This window comes from Schistocerca cancellata, chromosome 1 (assembly GCF_023864275.1).
Source record: "Schistocerca cancellata isolate TAMUIC-IGC-003103 chromosome 1, iqSchCanc2.1, whole genome shotgun sequence".
Lineage (NCBI taxonomy): Eukaryota > Metazoa > Arthropoda > Insecta > Orthoptera > Acrididae > Schistocerca > Schistocerca cancellata.
In genome coordinates, this window is record NC_064626.1 from 255819586 (window position 1) to 255832795 (window position 13210).

A 13210-nucleotide genomic window follows, 5' to 3' on the forward strand; every position below is an offset into this window, starting at 1 on the left:
GCAAAGTATGATCCGACGAGTGGCGAAGTGTTTGCAGATGTGAAATTGAACGTTTCTCATACGTGTACATATTGGCTCTGTGAGATAAGCCTGGACGTCATACGTACAGGACGGAATTACTGTGCGTAGCATAAAGTGCAATCCAGGGTATCTTACCTATTGTATTCTTCGTACCTAATTGGATACAGACCATGTTACTGTATCCAATTATTTTTCGTTAACTTTATTTGTTTCATAGAAGAAACAAAGTGGTCGTTTATGTCTGTAAGAAGTTAATGTAATGATGTAATGATTAAATAAAGACAACAGTAACAGAAATAAGTACACAAGATACTGGATTGTCTGCATATCCATTCCTTCCTACATTGCTTCGCCTCACTGAGCTAATTGAACCCCTCCAGCAGAGGGCAGAGTTCATGCTACCTTTTCTTCGTCGTGCTGCATGCAGTTACAGTGTGCCCAAAGAATCGTTTTTTAAATCGCATTTCTATTAAACCTATTTCTGGGACTAGGTTTTGCTACTGGTAAATACGTTTTGTCTTGACATGGGATGAGGAACCACATGCTGAGCGTCAAGTGTGGCATTTTTTCTTCAACCTGTATTTTATGCAAGCCTATTTTTATATTTAAATGACTGTGGCCGCGATCCAAATACGTCATACCACAATTATATTTTTAGTGATTTTATTCGTATTTGAGGCCTTTGGCAATCACTGACGTAATACTGGAGACGGAGGCCTGAGTTCTCGCTATTTACCGACGGCAACTGCACGTCATGCACCATCTGCGCTTTACACCACGCTAAATCAGGCAGTGCTCCATGCCACGAGCCCAGCAATCAGCGAGGCTACCTCTTAACTTTTTACGTATAGTGTAGTTACGTAACTTTTTTACTGTTATGTTTATTTTCATGTGTCCTGTAATAAGTTTCACGTTTCTCCATTTACAGTGTATGTAACAGTCTGAGGATGATCAGACATTGATATAAACCGGTCACCGTTTTTTAAAATAAAATATTTTACCTGGTTTGGACTGTTTTTATTATATTTTAATAGTATTTTATGACCGCAGACATTTCCTAAAGCTGCGTTCCAAAAAGAATTAATTGTTAATTTTTGTATCCAGCAACGTTAGTGGTAAAGGGTCCCCAGGCATCGTTCCTGTCTCCACCCCTTCTTCCCCGAGACGAAATATATGTACTTCACCTGCTTGCGTCTGATTTTATCCCATGTGAAAGTACGCGAACGTTTCAGAAATCTTTGTGAAGTGTGTAACGGAAGCGGGTACCAGTATTCACTAAATCAGATGTGGAAAACCAACTAAAAGCTACATCCAGGTTGATCAGCACACTTGCCCTCGTCATTAATCCACCAGGTGGATTACATCCGAGACAGGCATGTCTTCTCAAATCACAGGAGCAGCGTACTAACGGACGCGGCTATAAAGATTGGTCAAGATTCTCAGTATTTTGATAAACTGGTTAATAAAGAAGTGACATGCGAAACATGTTTAAAAAAGTGAAGTTTTTGTGAAATATTTCCGACATGGAACAGCAAAAGAAAACACCCCACCATAATAGCCCAATAAAATTATTTACTTAACAAGATATAACAGAGTGCACGTTTTTATCAACGATATTGAGCCATACCTCAACGTGTCGATGCATTTGTGGGTATGACACTTCCCTTACGGCGCTACTCGTGAGTAAACTACAGATATTTTTCGTTCGATACCGTGACCCTACTTCCAATAATTCATGGATTGTTGAAATCAGTAGCTGTATGATACTCTACGAGAACATACTGAAAAGTAATGCCTCCAAATTTTTTATGCGACAACGTTATTAACTGTGAAACTTCATTGTAGGCTACCATCAACTGTTTATTTTTATACTCAATGCTACCGGTTACGATCAGATGACTGTTATCAAGCCGAAGCAAAGCCTCTCTTGATCGGAACCGGTAGCATTGAACATAAAACTAAACAGGTGATTGTCATTTACAACGAACTTCCACAATTATGAAGCCCTACTTCACCATAAACCTAAATGTTATTAACATTCGACATCTTTGTTCTCCACATCTACATATCTGCAGCCCGCTGACACTAGAGGGCTCCAAATTTTAGCGTTTAACATCTCGATGTGTAATGTAACTATCTTAGTCTGCGTGAATCAGCGTGCTGTAATCGAGTTTCGAATTCGAAGAGTTCGTCCACACAAGGAGCAACCCCTCCTTTAGCATGACAATGCCAGACTATACACGAGCGCTGCGACCTCTGCCAACAATCCGACGCCTTGGGTTCTCTGTCATCGATCATCTTCCATACGCTCCTGCCCTGACCCCATCCACTGTTTATCTCTTTTCAGAACTTAAAGAACACCTTCGAGGACTTTATTTTGTTAGTGTTGATGCGGTGTAGGCAGTGGTGAGGTTGTGACTCCGTCAAAGGAATCAAATATTCTACAATGACAGTATCAACAAATTGGTCTTGTTGGTAGAAATGTGTTTGTCGCCGAGCTCAATTTTGGAAATTTTTGGTAGGACTATGGGACCAAACTGCTGAGGTCATCGGTCCCTAGGCTTACACACTAATTAAACTAACTTCAACGAACTTATGCTAAGGACAACACACACACACCCATCCCCGACGGAGGACTCGGACCTCCGACGGAGGACTCGGACCTCCGACGGGGGGAGCCACGCGAACCGTGACACGACGCCTCACACGCATGGCTACCCCGTGTGTCCGCCAAGGTGACTGTGGTGAGAAACATACAGGGTGTCCCAAACTAATGTATACACTCTTTTAAACTGAATATCTCTTTAATTAAAGGAGATAGGAATACAGTGCAACGTTTGTGGTGTACCTGAAGGTTCAGCTAAAGGTGATAAACGTTCAAGATGGCCTCCTTCCGCGACAATACATCATCGACAACGACTTACAACGGAGCGACATGACAACTGCATCGTTTCTGATGGTAATGTAATGTTAAATCCTTTAAATTTCTGAGTCCGTAAAATTCTATGAACACTGCTTTCGCATATCCCTGTCTCACGAGCGCACTGCCTCGGAGATTTCTTCGCAGAATTTGTGAACCCCTGGATCACTGCGCCAACACTTTCATTGCGTGCTGAACGTCTCTTTCTTTCACAATGTCCTCATATCCTGCACCGTTCCATCGACGTCTGACATTCTTGTCATTGTTACCCTTGTTGGTGGTGGCGTTCCAAATTCAACCCTCCAACGTCGTCGTAACTCGCTAACATTCTCTGTTTTCTGTTGATCGAATGATAACGCCACGATTGTTTACATTCATGAAACAAAATAAAGTCTTATCTTTGTCACTATCTTCTGAATTATTACCTCCAAAAATTGTATCTCTGTCTCCTTTAATCAAAGAGAGATTCAGGTTCAAATAGTGTGTACATTGAAAGTCTCTTTGGGTTGCTGCCGGATCCTAAAATCCAACTGGTCTGAGAACTCAGGGGGACCCATCAGCAGAGGCAGCATTCTGCTGAATATGGCGACCATTTGAATCGACGAAATGTCGAATAGAGTTGATTTTAGGATCCGGGAAGAGACTTTCAAGACTTAGTACACTGTTAAAGCCTACGAAGTCACAGTGTATACATTAGTTTGGGACACCCTGTGTATATATGGACATAAAGTGTGGTATCATGTATCGATACGACTTCATGGGAGTTAAAGCTGGCAACAGAATTGCAAGTTCCCATCACATGCCGACAGCGGTCGGGTGTGACCTGCCGGACCCAATGAGCCACGCCTCCAGTGGTTCTGCACCTGAAGCGCCACCTGCCGCGGCGGTCAGTGGTAGCCACGTGGCCGACTTGTTGCGTGACGCTACGCAGGCGCCACCTAGGGATAACTCCAACACCATGTACCGTGTTTTTAGATCAGAGAGCCTCTTCCTTGTTGACATTGAGAGCTGGCATTATTTTTAATGAGTCTTCATACGCTTGGAGAGATGCAAGTTAAGTTAATCTTGTTTACTGTGTTAACTTGTTCGCCAATTATTTCTGCCCCTGTCCACCTTTCCTACGATGACAGTTTCCACAGGACTCTGGAGCCCACCTCTTCTTAACATTGTGTAGGAATCTGCACACCACGTTAAGAATGAAGATGTAGAATGCTGATAAAGTCTGTTTTATTTTTTTTAAATAAGAATTTTCGTATATAAATTCGGAGACATTACTTTACCGTACCTTACGTATTCCTCGAATTGGGTGGGCCACATTGTTTTTTCCTCTTTAGAAAGACTAAGCACACGTACCTGCAGATTAACAAATTGTTACACTATTGGCCATTAAAATTGCTACACCAAGAAGAAATGCAGATGGTAAACTGGTATTCATTGGACAAATATATTATACTAGAAATGAGGTGTGATTACATTTTCACGCAATTTGGGTGCATTGATCCTGAGAAATCTGTACCCAGAACAACCACCTCTGGCCGTAATAACGGCCTTGATACGCCTGGGTATTGAGTCAAACAGAGCTTGGATGGCGTGTACAGTTACAGCTGCCCATGCAGCTTCAACACGATACCACAGTTCATCAAGAGAAGTGACTGGCGTATTGTGACGAGCTAGTGACTCGGATACCATTGACCAGACGTTTCCAGTTGGTGAAAGATCTGGAGAATGTGCTGGCCAAGACAGCAGTCGAACATTTTATGTATCCAGAAAGGCCCGTACAGGAAATGCAACATACGGCAGTGAATTATTCTGCTGAAATGTAGGGTTTCGCAGGGATCGATTCAAGGTTAGAGCCACAGGTCAGTAACACATCTCAAATCTAACGTCCACTGTTCAAAGTGCCGTCAATGCGAACAAGAGGTGACCGAGACGTGTAACCAATGGTACCCCATACTATCACGCCGGGTGTTACGCCAGTATGGCGATGACGAATACACGCTTCCAAAGTGTGTTCACCGCGATGTCGCCAAACACGGATGTGACCACCATGATGCTGTAAACAGAACCTGGATACATACGAAAAAATGACGTTGTGCCGTTCGTGCACCCAGGTTCGTCGTTGAGTACATCGCAGGCGCTCCTGTCTGTGATGCAGCGTCAAAGGTAACCGCAGCCATGGTCTCCGAACTGATAGTCCATGCTACTGCAAACGTCGTCTATCTGTTCGTGCAGATGGTTGATGTCTTGCAAACGTCCCCATCTGTTGACTCAGGGATCGAGACGTGGCTGCACGATCCGTTACAGCCATGCGGATAAGATGCCTGTCATCTCGAATGCTAGTGACACGACGCCGTTGAGATCCAGAACGGTGTTCCGTATTACCCTCCTGAACCCACCGATTCCATATTCTGCTAACAGTGATTGGATCTCGACCAACGCGAGCAGCAGTGTCACGATACGATAAACCGCAATCGCGATAGGCTACAATCCGACCGTTATCAAAGTCGGGAACGTCATGGTACGCATTTCTCCTCCTAACACGACGCATCACAACAACGTTTCACCAGGCAACGCCGGTCAACTGCTGTTTGTGTATGAGAAATTGGTTGGAAACTTTCCTCATGTCAGCACGTTGTAGGTGTCGCCACCGGCGCCAACCTTGTGTGAATGCTCTGAAAAGCTAATCATTTGTATATCACAGCATCTTCTTCCTGGCCGACCGCGGTGGCCGTGCGGTTCTGGCGCTGCAGTCCGGAACCGCGGGACTGCTACGGTCGCAGGTTCGAATCCTGCCTCGGGCATGGGTGTGTGTGATGTCCTTAGGTTAGTTAGGTTTAAGTAGTTCTACGTTCTAGGGGACTTATGACCTATGATGTTGAGTCCCATAGTGCTCAGAGCCATTTGAACCATTTGAACCATCTTCTTCCTGTAGGTTAAATTTCGCGTCTGTAGCACGTAATCTTCGTGGTGTAGCAATTTCTATGGCCAGTAGTGTAAAACGTTAAGACTGCCCCATATAGTTTCTCTCTGTAAACTGTGATTTCGCGGGAGCTGAGTCTCAGCCCGCGTGTGACGTGCCTGTGTTGACGGCTCCCAGTAACCTACATGTACGAGGCGCTGGAGACGGCGCTGCTCGTGTCGAAGGCGGCTCTGCTGTCGGAGAGACGCAGCAGCGCGCCCATGGTGGTGCTGCTGACGGACGGCGAGCCCAACGGCGGCATCAGCAACACCGACGAGATCGTGCGCCTCGTCTCCGAGCGCAACCGGGAGACTGCCGTCGCCCTGTTCACGCTGGCCTTCGGCGCGGGCGCCGACTACGGCTTCCTGCGCCGCCTGGCGTTGCGCAACGGCGGTGTCGGGAAGAAGATCTACGAGGCGGGGGACGCGCACCTGCAGCTACGCAACTTCTACCGCCAGATCGCGTCACCGTTGCTTGCCGGAGTTACATTCAGATACGACTACGACAAGGTAAGTTCGGTGTCAGTTTTGTGGGCTTATTTGTGTTTATGTGTGGCCCTTGTCAACACTTGCACTAGTCATTCAAATTCCTACGAGGGATGTTCTCTTAGCGATCCAACACTTTTTTTCTGATAACGGGTTGGTTTTATTCGGGATTCCAATACAGAACACAGCATGTTGTTCTCAATAGAAAGATGTCTACGGACGTTAAAGTAACCTCTGGCGTGCCACAGGGGACTGTTATGGGACCATTGCTTTTCACAATATATATATAAATGACCTAGTAGATAGTGTCTGAAGTTCCATGCGGCTTTTCGTGAATGATGCTGTAGTATACAGCATCAGAAAATTGCAACGAAATGCAGGAAGATCTGCAGCGGATAGACACTTGGTGCAGGGAGTGTTAACTGACCCTTAACATAGACAAATGTAATGTATTGCGAATACATAGAAAGAAGTATCCTTTATTGTATGATTATATGATAGCGGAACAAACACTGGTAGCAGTTACTTCTGTAAAATATCTGGGAGTATGCGTACGAAACAATTTGAAGTGGAATGGTCTTATAAAATTAATTGTTGGTAAGGTGGGTGCCAGGTTGAGATTCATTGGGAGAGTCCTTAGAAAATGCAGCAGCAAAACTGGGAGAAAACATAAACACACTCGCAGATTGTCTACAGCTTAAAAGCAATACATAGACCATAATGAAAAGTACTACTGACAATATATGCATGTGTGAAGAGGCCTACCTGTCTCATAAAAACAAAGTCCTAATGTACTGCAGCCATAGTGGCATCGTTAAATGTTAAATGCAGAATCAGCACAAGCATCGTCAAATACGTATATATATATATATATATATATATATATAAATAACATCACATGAACGAGTCATGTTGTCAGTAGCACTACTGTTCAAAACAAGCTGCCGTACAGTAGTCACAAGATGTTTGTGTTGTAAGTTCACCAGATGTCGCTAATGTCACCATATACTAGTTTTCAATAATTAATTGAACAGCGAAAATAAAAGGGGAGGCAATAGTTGAAGTCTGTAATGAACTTATAACGTATAAAAGGCATTATAGTGATAAAAAAACAATAAAAAGAACACTACAAAAGTAAGATTGTTAAAAAGAGGAAGAGTTAAAAAACAGTAGTTGACATATGCTCCAGTGCCAATATTCTAGAGAATGACATAAATATTAAACACCTTTGATAAAGCACGGGATAATATTAAACAACCATAAAGCAAATCGCTAAAGAAGCCACAAATGAAAGAAACCATAGTGCTGCACATATAGGCCGAAACCGGTAATCTGTTAACGAAAAGTTTGTGACCATAGACGTAAAGTAAAGGAAACTTACTTTCAGCCTTGTAACACACAAGCAATTCTGCAAAGATGGTTCTTCATTGCACACATTTGAGCAGTACCAACTGAGACGTCCAGTTGTGCAGCAAGGCTGTTGACTGTGATCCGTGGATCACCTCGAATGAGAGTGTCCGTTCGTTCCAACACTGCAGGAGTCATAGCTGTGTGCAGCTGGTCGGCACGCGGGAGGTCAGACTAGTTTGTTGCGATGATGACAGATACCTCACCCAACGACTCACTGTGCTTTTGTTCACTGCCAGATCTCCGTAGACATTATGCAAAATCCTATAAATATCTTCAATACTTCCGCCAAAACAAACTCAATGACAGTTGCCTTTTTGGAACGCACCTCCGTTACAGACGCCATTTTGAAAGCTACATTTAGCACCGCCACATATCTGAAAGTCTTGAAACTATAGGGGCTGAATCAGGAGTATTCCACGATGTCCCACAACAAATTCCACATTCTTTTTTAATTGTCCGAGAAAAAAATATGTTGCACTTCGTATTGGCCGGCGGGAGTGGCCGAGCGGTTCTAGGCGCTACAGTCTGGAACCGCGCGACCGCTGCGGTCGCAGGTTCAAATCCTGCCTCGGGCATGGATGTGTGTGATGTCCTTAGGTTAGTTAGGTTTAAGTAGTTCTAAGTTCTAGGGGACTGATGACCTGAGGAGTTAAGTCCCATAGTGCTCAGAGCCATTTGAACCATTTGAACTTCGTATTGAATGTCCTATATCAATGGAATGTGCTGTATGCACTGCGTGTGAAATCGCTCTGTGCAAGAATCCTATGAGTGTGGTGTACCTCTTACGTACTTCATGGGAACAGTGCTTTACCTGCACACTATGAAATCGATCGGTACCTATCCGTCTCAGTATAGTTTACAAAAAAGGAGTTCCCTTCAGCAGTTTCTAAAATCCACACCTACTGAGGATATACAATGCTTTACAAAATAATGAAGCACCCATAAGACATGGTCTGATATCAGTATAATTTCATACACATACACGCTATCGGCGGGTGTGTAAATGATGAAAGCTACAATTATCTGTGCTGGTTACAATGACCACCAGAGTGGGTTCGTGTTCTTCATGTTTAGTGATGTTAGCACGTCTGTGGGGTAGATTACGGACATGAACAAACACTCGCTGATCACTATGAAGTATTCATAGACACCGTGTGCTCGTGAGAGCCAGTGTTATCAGCACTTGGCAGAGTTTAGAAGGGGTCTTATTGTGGCTCTGCACTGCAGGTTCACAGATCCACTTTTTGGTCGAGTTCATTTATCTTTACAAATAATAATTCGTGTATCGTGCACGAATTGACCACTAGGAAGGATCAGCGTATTGTGCATCAAACACCTGGCAACCGCTTAGCATTTGTTACTGCCATCCGAGAACAAGTAATGAGTCCATGCAACATTCTGTTCCATTCCTCGCCATTGGTAGACGACAAGCAGAAGCTGAAATAGAGAATCACTGTCACAGGCATAAGCTGCTGTTAACACGACGACAAAAACGGATTCATATAGATTGGTGTTGTGACATCGCATTGTGTTCAGCAATGAATCGCGGTTCTATACTACCATGGATGACCATAGTCGCTGATTATGATGTTTTGGAGGGCCACAGTGGAATTATTTCTGGCGTCATAGTGTTTGCGGCCATTAGGGTGATCAGTCGTGATGAGTAGTGATTGAAGGAACTCCAACGGCACAACAGTACATTACGGAAATCCTGCGTACCGATATCTACATCTACATCCATACTCCGCAAGCCACCTGACGGTGGGTGGCGGAGGGTACCTTGAGTACCTCTACCGGTTCTCCCTTCTATTCCAGTCTCGTATTGTTCGTGGAAAGAAGGATTGTCGGTATGCTTCTGTGTGGGCTCTAATCTCTCTGATTTTATCCTCATGGTCTCTTCGCGAGATATACGTAGGAGGGTGCAATATACTGCTTGACTCTTCGGTGAAGGTATGTTCTCGAAACTTCAACAAAAGCCCGTACCGAGCTGCTGAGCGTCTCTCCTGCAGAGTCTTCCACTGGAGTTTATCTATCATCTCCGTAACGCTTTCGCGATTACTAAATGATCTTGTAACGAAGCGCGCTGCTCTCCGTTGGATCTTCTCTATCTCTTCCATCAACCCTATCTGGTACGGATCCCTCACTGCTGAGCAGTATTCAAGCAGTGGGCGAACAAGCGTACTGTAACCTACCTCCTTAGTTTTCGGATTGCATTTCCTTAGGATTCTTCCAATGAATCTCAGTCTGGCATCTGCTTTACCAACGATCAACTTTATATGATCATTCCATTTTAAATCACTCCTAATGCGTACTCCCAGATAATTTATGGAATTAACTGCTTCCAGTTGCTGACCTGCTATTTTGTGGCTAAATGATAAGGGATCTATCTCTCTATGTATTCGCAGCACATTACACTTGTCTATATTGAGATTCAATTGCCATTCCCTGCACCATGCGTCAATTCGCTGCAGATCCTCCTGCATTTCAGCACAGTTTTTCATTGTTACAACCTCTCGATATACCACAGCATCATCCGTAAAAAGCCTCAGTGAACTTCCGATGTCATCCACAAGGTCATTTATGTATATTGTGAATAGCAACGGTCCTACGACACTTCCCTGCGGCAAACCTGAAATCACTCTTACTTCGGAAGACTTCCCTCCATTGAGTATGACATGCTGCGTTCTGTTATCTAGGAACTCTTCAATCCAGTGACACAATTGGTCTGATAGCCCATATGCTCTTACTTTGTTCATTAAACGACTGTGAGGAACTGTATCGAACGCCTTGCGGAAGTCAAGAAACACGGCATCTACCTGTGAACCCATGTCTATAGCCCTCTGAGTCTCGTGGACGAATAGCGCGAGCTGGGCTTCACACGACCGTCTTTTTCGAAATCCATGCTGATTCCTACTGAGTAGATTTCTAGTCTCCAGAAAAGTCATTATACTCGAAATTAATACGTGTTCCAAAATTCTACAACTGATCGACGTTAGAGATATATGTCTATAGTTCTGCACATCTGTTCGACGTCCCTTGTTGAAAACGGGGATGACCTGTGCCCTTTTCCAATCCTTTGGAACGCTACGCTCTTCTAGAGACCTACGGTACACCGCTCCAAGAAGGGGGGCAAGTTCCTTCGCGTACTCTGTATAAAATCGAACTGGTATCCCATCAGGTCCAGCAGCCTTTCCTCTTTTGAGCGATTTTATTTGTTTCTCTATCCCTCTGTCGTCTATTTCGATATCTACCATTTTGTCATCTCTGCGACAATCTAGAGAAGGAACTACAGTGCAATCTTCCTCTGTGAAACAGCTTTGGAAAAAGACATTTAGTATTTCGGCCTTTAGTCTGTCATCCTCTGTTTCAGTACCATTTTGGTCACAGAGTGTCTGGACATTTTGTTTTGATCCACCTACCGCTTTGACATAAGACGAAAATTTCTTAGGATTTTCTCGGTTGTAGGCGCGCAGTCCGGAACCGCGCGGCTGCTACGGTCGCAGGTTCGAATCCTGTCTCTGGCATGGATGTTTGTGATGTCCTTAGGTTAGTTAGGTTTAAGTACTTCTAAGTTCTAGGGGACTGATGACCACAGATGTTAAGTCCCATAGTGCTCAGAGCCATTTGAACCATTTCTTAGGAATTTCTGCCAAGTCAGTACACAGAACTTTACTTTCGAGTTCATTGAACGCCTCTCGCATAGCCCTCCTCACACTACATTTCGCTTCGCGTAATTTTTGTTTGTCTGCTAGGCTTTGGCTATGTTTATGTTTGCTGTGAAGTTCCCTTTGCTTCCGCAGCAGTTTTCTAACTTGGTTGTTGTACCACGGTGGCTCTTTTCCATCTCTTACGATCTTGCTTGGCACATACTCATCTAACGCATATTGTACGATGGTTTTGAATTTTGTCCACTGATCCTCAACACTATCTGTACTTGTGACAAAACTTTTGCGTTGAGCCGTCAGGTACTCTGTAATCTGCTTTTTGTCACTTTTGCTAAACAGAAAAATCTTCCTACCTTTTTTAATATTTCTATTTACGGCTGAAATCATCGATGCAGTAACCGCCTTATGATCGCTGATTCCCTGTTCTGCGTTAACTGTTTCAAATAGTTCGGGTCTCTTTGTCACCAGAAGGTCTCATATGTTATCGCCAAGAGTCGTTTCGCTGTTTAACTGCTCAAGGTAGTTTTCAGATAAAGCACTTAAAAAAATTTCACTGGATTCTTCGTCCCTGCCGCCCGTTATGAACGTTTCAGTCTCCCTGTCTATATCCGGCAAATTAAAATCTCCACCCAGAACTATAACATGGTGGGGAAATCTACTCGAAATATTTTCCAAATTATCCTTCAGGTGCTCAGCCACAACAGCTGCTGAGCCAGGGGGCCTATAGAGACATCCAATAACCATGTCTGAGCCTGCTTTAACCGTGACCTTCACCCAAATTATTTCACATTTAGAATCTCCGTCAATTTCCTTCGATACTAATGCACTTCTTATCGCTATAAACACGACTCCCCCTTCACTGTCCAGCCTGTCTCTGCGGTATACATTCCAATCTGAGTTTAGGATTTCATTACTGTTTACGTCTGGTTTCAGCCAACTTTCTTTCTCAAGTACTATATGGGCATTGTGACCGTTTATCTTACCTCTCATGACAACGTTCGGCAACACGTCACGTGTCTCTATGTACTGTGGTGTGCAGCACGGTGTTGAGACACTCTCCTGGCCGGGAAAGTCCCTAGATATCTTTCAAATACACTCCTGGAAATTGAAATAAGTACACCGTGAATTCATTGTCCCAGGAAGGGGAAACTTTATTGACACATTCCTGGGGTCAGATACATCACATGATCACACTGACGGAACCACAGGCACATAGACACAGGCAACAGAGCATGCACAATGTCGGCACTAGTACAGTGTATATCCACCTTTCGCTGCAATGCAGGCTGCTATTCTCCCATGGATACGATCGTAGAGATGCTGGATGTAGTCCTGTGGAACGGCTTGCCATGCCATTTCCACCTGGCGCCTCAGTTGGACCAGCGTTCGTGCTGGACGTGCAGACCGCGTGAGACGACGCTTCATCCAGTCCCAAACATGCTCAATAGGGGACAGATCCGGAGATCTTGCTGGCCAGGGTAGTTGACTTACACCTTCTAGAGCACGTTGGATGGCACGGGATACATGCGGACGTGCATTGTCCTGTTGGAACAGCAAGTTCCCTTGCCGGTCTAGGAATGGTAGAACGATGGGTTCGATGACGGTTTGGATGTACCGTGCACTATTCAGTGTCCCCTCGACGATCACCAGTAGTGTACGGCCAGTGTAGGAGATCGCTCCCCACACCATGATGCCGGGTGTTGGCCCTGTGTGCCTTGGTCGTATGCAGTCCTGATTGTGGCGCTCACCT

At 44.5% G+C, this 13210-nt stretch overlaps 1 protein-coding gene across 1 annotated transcript in view; it reads left to right on the forward strand.

The window, feature by feature from the left end:
- Positions 1–13210, forward strand: part of LOC126170695 (inter-alpha-trypsin inhibitor heavy chain H4-like) — a 198662-nt gene that overhangs the window by 159237 nt on the left and 26215 nt on the right. The window contains exon 9 of the mRNA XM_049920747.1: positions 6039–6409. Within this exon, the coding sequence (XP_049776704.1) occupies positions 6039–6409 (371 nt within the window). The remainder of the gene's footprint in view (positions 1–6038; positions 6410–13210) is intronic.